The sequence below is a fragment of the Berghia stephanieae genome, chromosome 1 (assembly GCF_034508935.2).
Source record: "Berghia stephanieae isolate SIO BIC M18660-M18661 chromosome 1, UCSD_Bste_1.3, whole genome shotgun sequence".
NCBI lineage: Eukaryota > Metazoa > Mollusca > Gastropoda > Nudibranchia > Aeolidiidae > Berghia > Berghia stephanieae.
Window position 1 is genome coordinate 139425918 of NC_088360.1, and position 16138 is coordinate 139442055.

General features: G+C 40.3%; 1 protein-coding gene and 1 long non-coding RNA gene across 2 annotated transcripts in view; both read right to left on the reverse strand.

Moving 5' to 3' along the window:
- LOC144963356 (uncharacterized) overlaps positions 1 to 231 on the reverse strand; it is a 2336-nt gene extending 2105 nt beyond the window's left edge. Inside the window, exon 1 of the long non-coding RNA XR_013643619.1 lies at positions 1 to 231. This exon is cut by the window's left edge and continues 147 nt beyond it. This is a non-coding gene — a long non-coding RNA (uncharacterized LOC144963356).
- LOC144963355 (uncharacterized) lies at positions 231 to 14829 on the reverse strand. Its single transcript, XM_078897303.1, has 2 exons — positions 14548 to 14829; positions 231 to 680 (listed from the first exon to the last, which is right to left on the reverse strand). The coding sequence occupies exons 1-2, from the start codon at positions 14696 to 14698 to the stop codon at positions 232 to 234; spliced, it is 600 nt and encodes a 199-aa protein (XP_078753429.1). The 5' UTR covers positions 14699 to 14829; the 3' UTR covers position 231.
- Between the last annotated feature and the right edge of the window lie 1309 nt (positions 14830 to 16138).

Here is a 16138-nt window from a genome sequence, read left to right on the forward strand (position 1 = left end):
TGACGTCTATTTGGAAATCCAAGAACGGATCGTCATCAAGCGATTCAACAACGGGCATCAACGACAAGAAAAACCCCAACCTTGGCGATTTTTCAACCGCATTCATCATTGCCACCTCTCTCCGGAGTTTCATCATCGCAATTCTATTAGCATTATCATTATGATTCCTATAATTATAATTGGCGATCCTGTCTGCTACTTCGTCATCTGTATTATTATCATCACCATCAATCACCGTCTTCTCGTATTTTCGCTTCTTTTATTATTACGACTCCGGGACTGAGATGACTCACCGTTTAATCTATCGCTAATTACGTCATCAAAATCGACGCTCTCTTCTACTTCTAACTCTAATTCTGCTTCTTTTAAAGCATCATCGTCGTCCGATTCAATTTCCGTTTTTGTTACAGCAGTTGTTGCACTTTGATCGTAACTTTGGGGACGGCAGGTACTGCCTTCATCACCGCTGTCCACGGCAAATTCCTCTAGCGGAGACTCCGAAGAAACCGCGTCCCAGCCAAATCCGTGACGTATTTGTTTGACGGGTATAAGGAACATCATATCTCTCTCGAATCTCCATTCTTTTTCGAATTCGCTAGACCTTTTATCCCGTCTCCTGAGAGCATTTGAGAAGCCTCGTGTTAGCTGTTCCCATGAAATCTTGGAGGATGTATTCATACCTGTGAAGTGAATTTTGAAAAGAATAAAAAATGAATATTAAAAAAATGAAAAACTGTCAGCCGTTGTTTACTTGAATCGGTAACCCTATCACCCTGAACTGGGTGCAATGCACCTAAACGGATCATATCAGATATCATTGTGCGGCTATGTGGTCTAGTGGTATGACACTCGCTTTCGGATCGGAAGGTCCTAGTTTCGAGCTTCATTCGGCACATAGTTGAGTTCTTGGAGAAGGCTCTTTACTCACATTCGCTCACCGTACTCAGGTATAAATGAGTACCTGGCCGTTAACCGCGTTGTCTCTGTCGTCGCCTAACAGGCGTCCTATTCCGTCCTACATGTTAAGTGTTGCTGTTGGTTGTAAAGCGCTTTGAGCACGTTTAGTTGAAATTGCGATATAAGCTCAATTTTTTTTAATATCAAGGATTATATTTATAATAATAATAATAATAATAATAATTGTTGTGTTTTTGACGGGCCTCCAGATTAATATTGTGGAATCACTCAACTCAGAAGCGTTAAGTGATATGTGAGAGAACAGTTTATTACTGTGTATAAGTTAGAGTATATACAAATATATCGCAACAACATTTTAAGAAGGAAAAATAGTATAAGTAACTCAACTATGAAAAGTAAGGAACAAAGAGTGCATCCTTCTCTAGGGCATGCCACTCTGATATTTGTTAAGCACAAATAATATTTTAACAATGGACTTAATGAATAATAACTAATTAAGCTGTAACTAAAATCAATTAGCTAATAACTAAGGGGAGCAACTCTTTCCTAGAGTAACTCTATGTATAAGTCCATAACACCTCCCTGTTTTGCCTGAGAAGTAGGTTTCGAAGGTTCGAAGGCTAAAATCGATTGGGGAATTTTCTGGTACGACACGATCTTCTCAGTTGGACACGATACGATTCACGATTCGATTCTGCTCCGGGGGTAGCTGCATTCGATGAAGAACGCTCACAATAATCACCGATAGGATTAGTAATGAAATCGTCCTCTATGGTATCATTTGCTGAAGCAGATACGTTTTGGCGAGGAAGGTTGTAACGTGGTCTTATTTGTTCAATATGACGCTTCCACGTTGTTCCGTCTCTCTGGAGAGTTACCATGACATGACGTGGTCCCAACACTTTGGTGACAGTTGCGGGAATCCATTTCGCCTCTCTGTCATTTCGATTACCAAAACGTAAGGAATAAATGTGTGTCCCAACTTTATAACGCGTTTTTGATACGCGTGGTTTGGAATTTGAGGTGGACAATGGGCGGAGTGTGTCGATCAATGTGCGAATTTGACGTCCATGAAGCAATTCACTAGGTGACGAACCAGAAGCTAAAGGTGTGCGACGATATTGCATAAGAAATTGTTGCAAGGCTTGTCTTGGAGGAAAAGACGATTTTCTCAAAGCCTTTTTAAAACTTCCCACAAGTCGTTCTGCTGCACCGTTTGTAGCGGGATGATAGGGAGCTCCAGTGAGATGTTTGATTCCCCTCTCCCTACACCATGTCTGAAATTCGTCAGAAGTGAAGCATTCTGCGTTGTCCGACACGATAGCGTGAGGATAGCCGAAGTGAGCGAAGTCCTCTTCCAGAAGGCTAGTTGTTGCTTTCGTTGACGTCGAACTGGTTGCATGAATGCATGGGTAATTTGAGTAGGCGTCGACCATTATTAACCAGTTATTAACTCACTCCACCGTGAGTCTGGCGTTATCCATGGATGGTTTGGCTCCTTTGGTGGGTTGTTTTGATGTTCTGCACACGTAACACATCCACGACACGTATTGAAGATGTCAGAATCAATACCTGGCCAATATACGATCGTTCGCGCTAATTGTTTCATGCGTTGCATGCCGAAATGACCGTTGTGAAGGATATTGAGGACGTCTCGTTGCAAACTCTTAGGAATAACGATTCTTGATCCGTAGAATAAACATCCATGAGACGTTGACAGCGTGTCCTTCATCTTGAAGAATGGTTTAAGATTGTCCGTTTTGGAATCTGATTTAGACCATTTACGAGTCGTATTTCTCATGACAACGGATATGGTGTCATCTTTAGCGGATTCTCTAGCAATGACTCCGGGGTCAGTAGCTCTTAGCTGTTTTCCAACTGTAGAGATTGTAAACACAGTGTTGACATCTTCTCCATCTTCCTCTCTGTCGAAGACTGGGTCGGCACTTGCAGGAAGTCTGCTCAATGCATCAGCGTTGCCATGGTGAGCTGTCTTACGATATTCAATTCTATAGTCGTACTGACTTAGTGTCAAAGCCCATCTGGCCAGGCGGTTGGCAGCTAAAGCAGGTACTGGTTTTCTTGGACCAAAGAGCGACAATAAAGGCTTGTGATCGGTGACGAGTATGAAATTGCGACCGTAAAGAAATTGATGAAATTTACTCAGCGCAAAAATGATTGATAACGCTTCCTTCTGAATCTGACTGTATCTTCGCTGAGTATTGTTCAAAATTTTAGAAGCATTGGCAATCGGTCTTTCACTACCGTCTGGGAAACGATGGAATAACACGACTCCGATTCCAACTTTTGATGCGTCACAAGATATACCCACGTCGAGAGATGGATCAAAATGCACAAGAATTGTCTCGTCACAAAGAAGTCTCTTCGCATGTTGAAAAGCTGTTTGTTCTTTAGCTGTCCATTTCCATTTAACTTCTTTCTTGGTTAACTGATAGAGGGGCTCTAAGACAGTTGCAAGATTTGGTAAACATTTTGAATAAAATTGTACTTGTCCTAAGAACGATTTTAGGCTCGATACATTAGTGGGTGGTGGCATTTTAGTGATTGCATCGACCTTTGTGCCTTTTGCAATGCCGTCTTTTGATAGTAGATGACCCAAGTACTCACACTGTGATTCTGCGAAAGAACATTTTTGGAGATTACAGCGAAGTCCCTTATCATGAAGTCGCTGTAATAATCTTCGCAGATTGTGTCAATGATCGGTGGAATCCTTGCCACTCACAAGGATATCGTCGATATAGACTGCGACACCTGGAAGATCCTGAGTCAGTTGATCCATTATTTGTTGAAAATATCCGGGAGCTGAACTGATGCCAAAAGGTAGTCTCGTTTGAAGGAGAACACCTTTATGCGTGCTGAGTGCGAGGCGTTCTTGCGATTTTGGTGACAACGGGATTTGTGTGTAAGCCTCGGCTAGGTCGATTTTGGAAAATCCGTAGCCTCCTCCTAACTTGTGCATGAGGTCCTCAGGTAACGGTATCGGATATCTGTGAGTTTCCAATTGTGGATTAACTGTAACAGAGTAGTCTCCGCATACTCGAATTTTCGGTCTCTCACCACTGATTGTCTTCTTTTTTATTGGCACAATCGGTGTTCCAAATTCGTTGAAGGATGTAGGTTTCCAAATACCCTTTGCAATACCGGCATCCAAGCTCTTGTTGAGGTCGTCTTGGATCGCATAGGGAACGGAACGAGGCTTGTGAAACACAGGCGTCACATCGGCTTTAAATTTAATGTCAAGTTCAAAATCTTTCAATTTACCGAGTTCTGGTTTGAAGACATCAGGAAATTCTTCACACACTTGTTTGTATGCCTTTTGAAGATGTGACATGTTTGTTGCGGGCTTACTACGAACAGATTTTACTTTTTTCGTTTGAAACAGTTCATCTACTGAAACATTGAGCATTTGTATGGCAGAACGTCCTAATAAGTGTAACGGCATAGTGGTGACAACAAAATTTATCTCGCGGCACGTATCGTTCACAGACACCGGCAAGAAAACAGTTCCAATGACGGGGAGTTCCTGGTTGGATGCACATTGATACTTAATGTTGGCATTACAGAGTTGTGGTTTGCCAATCCTCTCCCATGTTCTAGTTGAAATGAAATTGTCACCAGTCCCTGTATCTATTTCGAAAACAATTTCATGGTTGGATACAGTCGTAGCTAACTTAAGCGGTGTCACTGAAACGAAATTGACCCGTGACATGCGACGAAGCGTGTTGACGTTAGGCGAACTCGACATTCTCTTTTTACGTCTACAGGCTCTTTCGATGTGTCCAGTTTTCTGGCAGAAGCGACAAACGGCTGTTTTGAATTTGCAGTTTTGTCTGTTGTGGCGCCCATCGCATCTCGAGCAGGTTTGATTTTTATTATCAAAATCCGTTGTCGGTTCTGTCTGTCTTTCATTCGAACGTTTGATATGTTGTTTGTTTTGACTGCCTTGCTGAATTATCGGAATCTGTTTTCTTTGAGGCTTAATTTTATGGACCTCGGGTTGAACAGATAATGCAGTCTCGTTAGCCACTTTTGAGGCATCTTCTATCTCCGTGGCGACCTCGATGGCTTTGTTAAACGAAAGCTCATCCTCCTTGTGCTTGAATAGCGCTTCAAGAACAGCTGTGTTGTTAACTGCACACATGAAACAGGTACGCATAGCTTCATCCAAGGGGTTTTCAATGGATGGGAAATCGCATGTGACAGCGCTCTGGCGAATTCTAGCTGCCAATTCCTGAATAGTTTCGCCTGGTTTCCTCTGGAGGCTCGTCCAAAATTTATAACGTTCTCTGACAACAAATAGTCGAGGGTGGTACTGCTCCATCATATATTTTTCGATATCTGGAAGACTGAGGGCAGTTATCGCCTTAGCTGGTGTTTCTTGACTCGCCATGTTAGTCAGTATTTTGTAAACAACCGGCGATTGGTTGACAAGGAAAACGTCTGCTTTCTTCTCATCAGGTACGGAGTGAGCAGTTAAAAACGTATTAAAACGATGCCAGTAGTCGCTCCATATCTCTAAGGCAGGGTCGAATGCGACAAAGCTCGGAATAGCTGGAGGTTTTGGTAAACATGTATTGCTACGGTCATTAGTTTCATGAACATTTCCATCTGCTTTTCTTGTCGTTCAACGACTTGCTTCATATGCTCATTTTGCTGTTCAATCTGTTGTTGTAATATGGTTATGAGCTCTTTATTTGACATGATGACAGTACTGCTGACACGACTATATAATGTACAATAAAGGTACGAAGATAGGACGCGAGCGAAGGGTAGTAAATTATTGACGAAATATAACTATAATTACTCACCCAAGCGTCCGACTGCTTGGTTGTATGAAGACGACGTACCGTTTTGTTTTCTTTCGTGACGTAGGCAATTGACCTCAGCGCCCACGAGCTGTGGCGGGGAAAAAAAAGGCGGGAAGGCTTCTTACCACGTGATGGGCGGCTGTCCACGAAGAAGGCGTCTTACCACGTGCTGACGACACTGCAGGCAGAAAAGGCACTTGCTCCGGTTTTCTCGGCTGGCAGGTTTCCGTCCGTGGTGTGTTGGCTTTTCGACTGACGTCACAAAACGCTCCAATAGGCTGATGCGCAGGATAAAGGTGAAAAATCCTCGTCGCCAATGTTGTGTTTTTGACGGGCCTCCAGATTAATATTGTGGAATCACTCAACTCAGATTTTTTTTTATTTTTTTTATTTTTATTTTTTTTTTTTTTTTAGACCCAGGCCATACTATCTAATGACCCTCTTAATTAGTAAAAATTGTATTTGTTAGGTTGATTATTATGTGTTTAGTAGTAGTAGCAGTAGGAAGGCTTTGGCATTAACTGCTTCTGTATCGTACGTTACGATAATAATATAATTTTTTTTTTTTTTTTTTTTTTTTTTTTATAATGAAATAATGGTTGAAATATTAATGTTGCCTAACGCGTTCATGGAGGGTGGGGGGTTAATTGGGCAGTTGGTCAGTTAGAGGTTATATTGGGTTGGTGGGTTGTAATAAATTTTGTTATTTTTTTTTTTAGATGATTTAAATTAACAATTAAATAGCTGTTCATGGTTGGATGTGGAGAGTAGATAAAATGTGTTGCGATTGGTGGATGACAGAGATCCTGTACCAATCGGTTTATTGATGATTCAGGGCTGTTTGTAATGTTGTTTAGATAAATTGTCTGGGACTGACAGAGGTTTAGTAGGGGGGGGGGGGGGGTGTTGGATTCTGAGGGTTTTGATTGGTGGGAGTTGAAAGGCTGCAGCCTATCAGCTGATCGGAATATTCGAACTTCTGTAATATGGGGTTATTGTGGAAATGAGTTTAGGTTTAGGTTTTAGGTTGGATGGGGGGGGGGGGGGGGGGGGGGGTTTCTGAATTGCTTCTGTTGTTGGGATGGTGAATACACGGGTCAAACGGCTTGTGGGTTTATTAATTGTTGTGGTCGGTTGATGTTCTTGGGCTATTGCTAAATTATGGGAGTAGATTGGAACTGGTGATGAAGGTGGTTATGCTTTTAAAAGGAAAACTTTTGATTAATTTGTTAGTAACCTATTCCCTTGCTCCCTTAGGAGTCCAAGGGTGGCCACCATTTTCCCGCTCTCTAGCCGAGCGTCATTCGCTGCTTCAACTACTGTGCACGTGGTCTTTCCCTATGCAGCATTGGTTATTTTATTATTCTATGAATATAGTTAATTTTTCGATAAGGTTAGAATCGTGGGGGGGGGGGGGGGGGGGGGGGGCAGTTGTGACTGTGGGTGTACAAGGTGTACGTTTTAATATTATAAATATTGTAAATATTTTCTTTCCGAGTCGGCCCCGACTGATCTCATCTGCATACATGTGGTCCACGGCAGTCTAGACGCCGCAGCGCAATTGTTTCAGCCGCGCTTCAGGCGGGTTGGGCGGGACTAGACCCTCCGGCATGCTGCGCGGCACACACATTGCCCCGCGCCGTCCCTGCCGTGGGCCGTTGCGCCGAGTTCGCCGGGGCCGCATCGGAAAAAAAAAAAAAAAAAAAAAAAAAAAAAGGGGGATTATATCTTACTAAACACTTGTGTCACGTCCTTTCCTTGGAGGTTTGTTATTGTTATTTTGTTGAGTTTAGTATAAGTGGGAATTTTTAGGTGGGGGGGGGGGGGGGATGTTGTTTTGTATGTTAGTATTAGTATCATTAATTATTAGATGGTTTTATCTGCCACATGATCTTTTAGAGCCGAAATAGGGTCTGTGTTCTCTACTCTAGCTATAGTTTTGCAATCAGATAAATAAAAATACAAAAAGGGTGGTACTCTGCATTTTTCCTTGGCGAGATCTTCTGTCGTTTATGTTGGTATTCTTTTCCGTCTCCGTTTGTATCAGGGTGATGGGAAGGGGGCTGTCTGTATTATCTATCTAGATGTGGGGTAGGATTGGATGTACTGTGTGGGGGAGGGGGGGGGTAGAAACAAAGGAAAAGGTTAGAAATTAGTTATATACAGAATGGTTCTGATTATATTATTCCGGAGGCCGAAGAGTTATGAGAAGGATGATCGATTCATCGGGTTGTGTATCATTATCAATGCTGAGAGAGAAAGGGGGGGGGGGGGGGGTGGGGGGGGGGGGGTAAGAATAGACATGGACGCACCTCGTTGTTTGTAACTAGGTTGTTTGGCAGTGAAGTTGGTGAAAAAGTTATGGCTATATCAGTGTGGTAGAGGGGGCGAAAGGGGAAGTTAATATATAAAAGGATAATACTACAGCAAAAGTAAGGGAAGGAGGAATAACTAAATACTAGGGGAAGGAATATATAATAGTAAGTGATCAGTCAGGTAAATGATCGATAATAGAGGTGTAAATAATATATGTATAAATAAAGTTTGTAAAGCTAGCTAGGGGGGGGGGGGGGGGGGCGGAGGGGAGGGGTAGGGTCAGGTTGTGGGTGTGGTGCAGAGAGTTGAAATGTCTCGGTGGAAGGTCATCTATCTGAATTGTGCTATTAGGTCGGTATATTTGTTCCATCTTGTTTCTCTCTCTTTATCTAAATCGTTTTTGTATTTCTTTTGTATTATGTTAAGAAATATTAATGACATGTCGGTATTAGTGGTGTCTTGTCTGTGTACTTGACCATCCATGCAGTCCAAATCGCTTGTCTTGCTGCTGCTAGGATGTGTATGTTTATTTCATGTGTTGCATTGTCAGTTTTGGGGATGATATTATGTCTAAATGCTATTTCTGTATGTATGGGTTGTCGTATTGTTTTTTGTATTGTGTTTATTGTGGCTCTAATCAGTGTTTTTGTTTTAATGCAGTTTGTGAAAATGTGTACATTTTGTGTTGGACAAAGCGCTCGGCATAAGGCGCATCTGGGCGTGTTGTTTGTTGGTAAGGCGTTGAACATCAGTCTGTATGTTATATGCTTACTGTATCTAGAAGTATCATGTTTATGTAAGTTTTCTGAGGCCACTCTCATGTTATCTAATGTTAGTCCTGATGCGTGCATTAGGTCTTGTTCTCTGCGTTTGTTTGGTGTGTTTATTGTTCTGTATATCTGTTTACTGTCTAATTGTTTATTTATTGTGTCTGGGTATTTGTTTACTAGTCCTACGCATTCTTTGTAAAAAGGAGGGAGTGTCTTACCTCCGAAATGGGGGAGTGTGTGGTCGATCTTTTTAAATTGTGTTAGTCGTGTCCCTAAGTAGTATGACCCGAATTTATTTCCTGTCGATTCTTGTATTATTTTGTCTATATATCTGATCCTAGTTGTGTCTAAGGTTCTTTTAATACATTTTAGTCCTGTGCCGCCTGATTCTGTGGGAAGTGTGAGTATTTCGTGTGGAATGGGTTTTGCGTCTTGTAGTATAAATGTGTCTATGCGTCTTTCTAATTTCTTTATTGTGGTGAACGGAGGTTTGAAGATTTTGATGTAGTATAAGATTTTTGGAATAATGTAGGTGTTCACTATCCTGGTTCTATCGAATATATTGGCTTTGATGTATGTGTATGAATGTAGTTTCTTGTCTATATTGTGTACAATTCCACTCCAGATGTGTTTCGGTGTCGTGTGTCTTTGACAGTACGTTATTCGAGGATTTTAATTTGGTTAACCCATTGCATGTCGGGTATCTGGGCTTTTTCGGTTTCTAAGGGTTCGGGACCGAGATTCATGATTTTGGTCTTTTTAATATTTAGTTTGGCACCACTAGCGAGGCCGAAATTTTTGAAAGTTTCTAAAATTTTGTGTATGCTAGGTATATCACTCGGAATTAGGGTTGCATCATCGGCATACGCGATGAGTTTTTTGTTGGCTTTTCCGGGAAATCTGGTGCCTTTAATTTTCGGGTTTCTCCTAATTTTTTCCAAAACGGTTTCGAGACATAAGATGTATAGTTGGGCCGAGAAAGGGCAACCCTGTCGTACTGACCGACCGATTTTGAAGGGATCAGATACTTTTTGATTGACTATTACACAGCTGGGGGGGTTGTTGTATAGTATTTTTATCCATCTTCTGTAATAAGGGCCTATGTTGTTGTGTTCTAATATTTTGTGTAAGAAACTGTGTTCTAATCTATCGAAAGCTTTCTCTTGATCGATGGACAAAATGTATGCGTGTGTGTGTGTCTGTTTTACGTATCCTATAAGGTCTCTGATGAAGTTTGTGTGTTGTTCTATTGTTCTGTTTTTTATGCTACATGTTTGTTCTTTGTCTATCAGTTGGGGTAGGTGAATTTTGATTTTGTTGCTTAAAGTTTTCGCTATAATTTTGTAGTCGGTGTTTAGGAGGGATATGAGTCTGTATTGTTTGACGTCTGTTGTGTTGCTTTCTTTGGGTATGAGGGTTATGTATGATATCTTTTGGCTGTTCGTTAATTGTCCTTCTTTGTGTATTTCTTTAGTCAGTTCTAGGAGGGGTTTTTTAAGGAGAGGGAAGAAACTTTTGTAGAATTCTACTGTTAGTCCATCGGGGCCTGGGGATTTGTTTGTGTTCATGTTCTCTAGGCTGTGTTGTAGGTCTTCTATTGTGATTCTGTATCTAATTGTTCTTTCTGTTCGTCTGTCAACTTCTTTGTATAATCGGTGTAGTGGTCTTGTATATCTGTTGATATTTCGCCACTTGTGTATAGTTGTTTGTAAAAATTGTAGAAGGTCTCAAGGATTTCTGTCTCGTTTTTTGTTATTTGCCCATCTGTTGTTCTGATTTTGTCTATATGTCGTCTATTGTGTAGTTCGTTTTCTATTCGTGCTATTGTGTCGTTTCAATCAGAGTAGTCGTTGCGTGTTTTGTATGTGCTTCTTACTTTGTGGCCTCTGAATTTTCTTTGTTCAATTTCTTTCAGTTTTTCTATTGCTTTAGTAACATGTGGTTGTGTTTGTATTTCTGTTTTGTTGTCACGCGCCCTGTCTATGTTGATGATTGTTTTGTACTTTGTTTCCTTTCTGTTGGTTTTGTCTTGTACTTTTCTCCCTATCATTTGTGTTAGCGTTTGTATGGTCTGTTTGAGGGTGTCCCACCATTCTCGGATGTTGTCATTTGGTATGTTGTCCGTATAGTCTAATATGATGTCGGTCATGTATTGTATGTAATAATGGTCCTGCAGGAGACTGTTGTTGAATTTCCAGTAGGCACTTTTTTGTTTGGGTCTTGTAATTTGGGTGCCGTACTGGGCGTAGACAGCTTTGTGGTCTGTGTAGTCTAGTGTGTTCTCTAGGTGTTTAATTTCTGTTATTGGGGTTGTTTTGGATATGTATATTTTGTCGAGTCTGGATCCTGTGTTTGCGAATGATTTAAAGGTGGTTTCTTTCCCGAGTGGGAATGTTTCTCTGTATGTATCTGTTAGATTGTGTTTTTCTAAAATTCGTTGTAGTATTTGTTTGTCTATGACTGTTTGTTGTGTTCTATGGTGAGTTGTGTCGCGGGGGTGTAGTGTGTTATTGAAATCCCTGCTAGGATGATGGGTGTTGATGGGTTTATTTCCATTCTTTTCTCTAAGTCTAAAAACGTTGTCTTTTTTTTCGTCTGTTCTTGAGGCAGGTCCGTAGATGTTGTAAATTTGGAATTTGTAGCCGTCTTGAGTCACGTCTATTTTCCCTATTCGTCCTGTGTTGTCATGGTCGTGTTGGGTAACAGTCCAATTGTCGGAGATTTTTATTATGGCTACTCCTCTACAGTTTCTTTTTTTCTTGTCGATTGTCCAAAATATATTTTTAACTTCTGGTTTGAGTTCGAGAAGTGTTCGTTCTTGTGTGAATTTGTCGTGTATGTTCGTTTCTTGTAACAGTAAGAAGTCTGGTCTTTGTTTCCTTATTAGATTTTTAATGTCTTGTATTTTCTGTCTCATGCCTCTGATGTTGAGTGTTATGATTGTCAATGGTGGGGGGTCATCCTCTTTGTAGGGTGTTTTTATTTTGTATGGTTTGTTTTTAGTGTATGATTTTGCTTGTTCTCTAGAGGTGGTGTGTTTGTTGTATCTAGAGTTGTGTTTGTATGTAGGTATATATGTGTGGACTGTAGGCTGCATGTCTGGGTTTAGTGTGTGTATTGTTTTGTTTAAGTATTGGGGTGTGTGTCTCCCATGTGTCGTGGTGGTCTGGGTAGTGACCTTTCCCTCTCGATGTTTTGGATGGGTGGAGTCTTCCTCTTGAGGGAAGAGCTTCTTTGGTGAGGTGTGTATGCATGTGTTTGTGTAGATATTGGGTAGTGTGTTCTGTGATTTTTTTCGTGCTCTTGGGCAAGCCCAGGTGGTGATCTTGTTAGTGAAGTGTGTGCTTTGAAGGGCGATGGTGTGGTTGTATTTTTTGGGGGAGAGTTTTTGGGTTTGTTATTGGGGTTGGGGGGTGTGGATGGGGGTGGGGGTGATGTTGCCCTTTCTAAAGGGATTATTACTGGTGTTGGTGTAGATTTGTCATGGATGATGTTCGTTTTGGTGTGTATGGGGAGTTGTGTGGTTCTGTTCTAGTTGTTTCATTGGTGCAGTTTTTGTTGTGTTGGTATCTTTTGGAGTGTTGTCTTGAGGGTTTGCGTTTGGTGTCTGTGGTTTAGTGGTGTAGCTTGTGAGTAGTGGTGTATTTGGTGTGTTGTTTTTTTGTGTGTTGGAGTGTTCATCATCATCATCATTGCCTTTTTCACCCTGGGTCAGGGTATAGGCCACAGACAAACAGTTTCCATCCTTCTCTATCCTGAGCCAACTTTTTTATCTCATTCCAGGTCTTACCACTTCTCTGTATATCAGCTTCTTTAATTAGAGTCCTTTCGGCTTTGTCTGTTGTCCTTCATAAATTCTGTAATTCCAGAAACTCTTCGGTCGCCCAAGCTAAAAAAAGGATTTAGTTTGTCTGTCTGTGTTTCTGTAACGGTTTGAGTTTAACGGAAAGGGGTGTTAACCCTTTGCCAACCCCCAACCTGGAGGTGTTGGAGTGTTGTGTTGTGTGTTTCTTTCCCTTTTTTACTACCTGGTTCCAAGGTTCTTGGGATTGGGATGGTGCGTCCGGCAGGGGGTTGCCGGAAGGCGTGACAGAACCAGTAGGTAGGTGAAGATGGAAAAGGAGGAGGGATAGTGACTCAGAAGCGTTAAGTGATATGTGAGAGAACAGTTTATTACTGTGTATTAAGTTAGATTATATACAAATATATCGCAACAACATTTTAAGAAGGAAAAATAGTATAAGTAACTCAACTATGAAAAGTAAGGAACAAAGAGTGCATCCTTCTCTAGGGCATGCCACTCTGATATTTGTTAAGCACAAATAATATTTTAACAATGGACTTAATGAATAATAACTAATTAAGCTGTAACTAAAATCAATTAGCTAATAACTAAGGGGAGCAACTCTTTCCTAGAGTAACTCTATGTATAAGTCCATAATAATAATAATAATAATAATATATAATAATAATAATAATAATAATAATAATAATAATAATAATAATAATAATAATAATAATAATAATAATATGGAAACAAGTTATTTTATTGGTTGAACTATTGAATACAACTCACGATTTGTTTTCTTTTGTGGCAAAAGACTGGTGTTTTGACGTCATTTTTTGGTCAGTATCAGGTCATAACTTTACGAAGGCCACGAAATCAGCTTTATCCACAATTTTTAACGTTTTAAAAACTGAGCTTTTTATATAGCGCAATATCCACTAAACGTGCTCAAAGCGCTTTACAATTGCTCCCTAGTCAACAGCAACATTTAACATTTAAGACGGGACATGACGTCTGTTAGGCGAAATTACATGGTACTCATTTTTACGCCCGAATAAGGTGAGAGAAAGTGAGTAAAGAGCCTTTTCCAATGAGTCAACTATGCGCCGAGCGAGGCTCGAACCCAGGACCTTCCGATCCGAAAGTGAGTGACATACCACTAGACAATATCTATAAATATAGATAGTATGAAGTTGACGTCACTCGGGTCTTTGTTATTTATTTATTTTATTTTTTTGCCATCCGCGTTTATAAATAATTCTTACTAAAAACTGTATTAACCAAACTATAAACGTTCAAGGTTACACATATAGATAGTATGCAGATGACGTCACTCAGGCCTTTGTTATTGTTTTTGCCATCCGCGTTTGTGAGTTGTTCTCACTAAACTGTATTAAGCAGACGATAAAAGTTCATGGTTACACAGAGTTTGTGTGTTGGTCCGTTATACTTCCGGATGGCAATGTTGTGAACTCATTGGCCAAGTGCATTCTATCTATATTTTAGTGTGTTAGTTAGTCGGTTATACTTCCGGATGGCAATGGTGTGAGCTTCTTAGCCAAGCGCATACTATCTATAGATATAGACACAAGATTATGTGTAACTTTGAACGCTTATATAGTCTGGTTAATACAGTTAAGTGAGAATTACTCATAAACGCGGATGACAAAAAACAATAACAAAGATCTGAGTGACGTCAACTTCGAACTATCTATAACTATAGATAGAATGCGCTTGGCCAAGGAGTTCACAACATTGCCATCCGGAAGTATAACGGATCAACACACAAACTCTGTGTAACCATGAACTTTTATAGTCTGGTTAATACAGTTTACTGAGAACAACTCATAAACGCGGATGGCAAAAACAATAACAAAGGCCTGAGATGACGTCATCATCGAACTTTCTATACTGTATCAAAACTTACCTTTTGGTGGTTTGATCGTCCGATCTATCTCAACCCAGGCATCTCTTCTGAGCTTTTTATTTTTGTAGCCTGGATCTCGTATGTCCCACAGTATCGGTCGTTCTCGCACCAACCCGATCAGCTTTCGTCTGTATTCCTGCAAGCTGTTCATTGAGAAAACAACGAAAGAAACAGAAACACTGAGCTATCCGGTTAAAAATAAAAAAAAAAGAGTTGTTTTGTATTATTTTGATTTTCACTATCACTGTATACTGAATAAGCTGTTTAATAATCTTATTTATTTCCTGAGGTTACTAAACACAGATAGTATGTTTCTGTTCTTATTAAACTACTACACACTACAATAACTACAACACGCGTAACGCCGCGTCCGTAACACATTCACGTGAGAGTGAGGGGGATTTGGCGGGCGGGGCGGCGATCTGCCTACACACTTCCTCCTCGCGTCACTTTACACTTTACACGTTTCTAGTGAATCGTGTGTCGTGACTCATACTATAGCCCACATACGTGTTGCTATAATATTATTGTATAAAACATCGAGAGGACGGCCTTTGTGTGTAGTAAGTAGTGCAGAGACACGTCGTTGTTGTAGTCACGTAGGCCGTTGCGAGAGTTACCTCCAGTTATTGTATCCGATAATACTGATGCTATACGTTTAGGTAAAATAATCGCAACATCCGCCAGCCACATAAAACGCAATTACACGAAATTATTGAAAATTATGTGTAACATTTAGCCTTAACCTTTATAGTCTGATTGATAGAATATAATGAGAACTAATCAGGTAACAAGCTTATAAAGACAATAACAAAAAGCTGAGTGGCGTCAACTTCGTTCCTATAAATAGAACGAAAGTGACGTCACTCAGCTCTCTGGTATTGTTTTTAGCCAGCAATTTTCATGTATAGTTCTCACTAAATTGCATTAATCAGACTGTTAACGTTTAAGGTTACACGTAGTATTGTTGTTAGTACTCTATAGATAGTTCGAAGATGACGTCACTCAGGTCTTTGTTATTGTTTTTTGCCATCAGCCATTTTAATGATTAATCTCAATAAATTCTATCAATCAGACTATAAACAAACACGGTTTTGTGCGTTGCTACGTTGCTGGCGGACGTTGTGAGTTGAGTATTTCAACTAAACGCACAACAACAATAGGGCGCTACTGCGATTTTCAAAACTAGTAAAAAGCCCGCAAAGTCGCGGGGAAAGAACTATTTTCATTCGATATTGCCAGAATCATTTTCTTGATTAGCTTGATTACGATTAGATGCACATTTTAATCGATGTGCTTGTCGTCGCTGCCATGCTTTATTCGGCATGATTTTAGTTTATCAGTCAGTAGATATCGATATCAAGAAGTCGCAAGTCTTTACCACGCTTATCTTGGGAGTGCTTTGCACTATCTTCAATACTTCACAAATTAAAATGGCGGCCGAGAATCAAAACAATGGTCATTTTAGGAAATTTTAAACTTACACATATCTATCAAGGTTTGTTCTAGAGTTTTTAAAACGCTTTTATATGATGACAAATTGAATAAATAAACGCCTGACAAAAGATCAACGGTGAAAATACAAATTTAA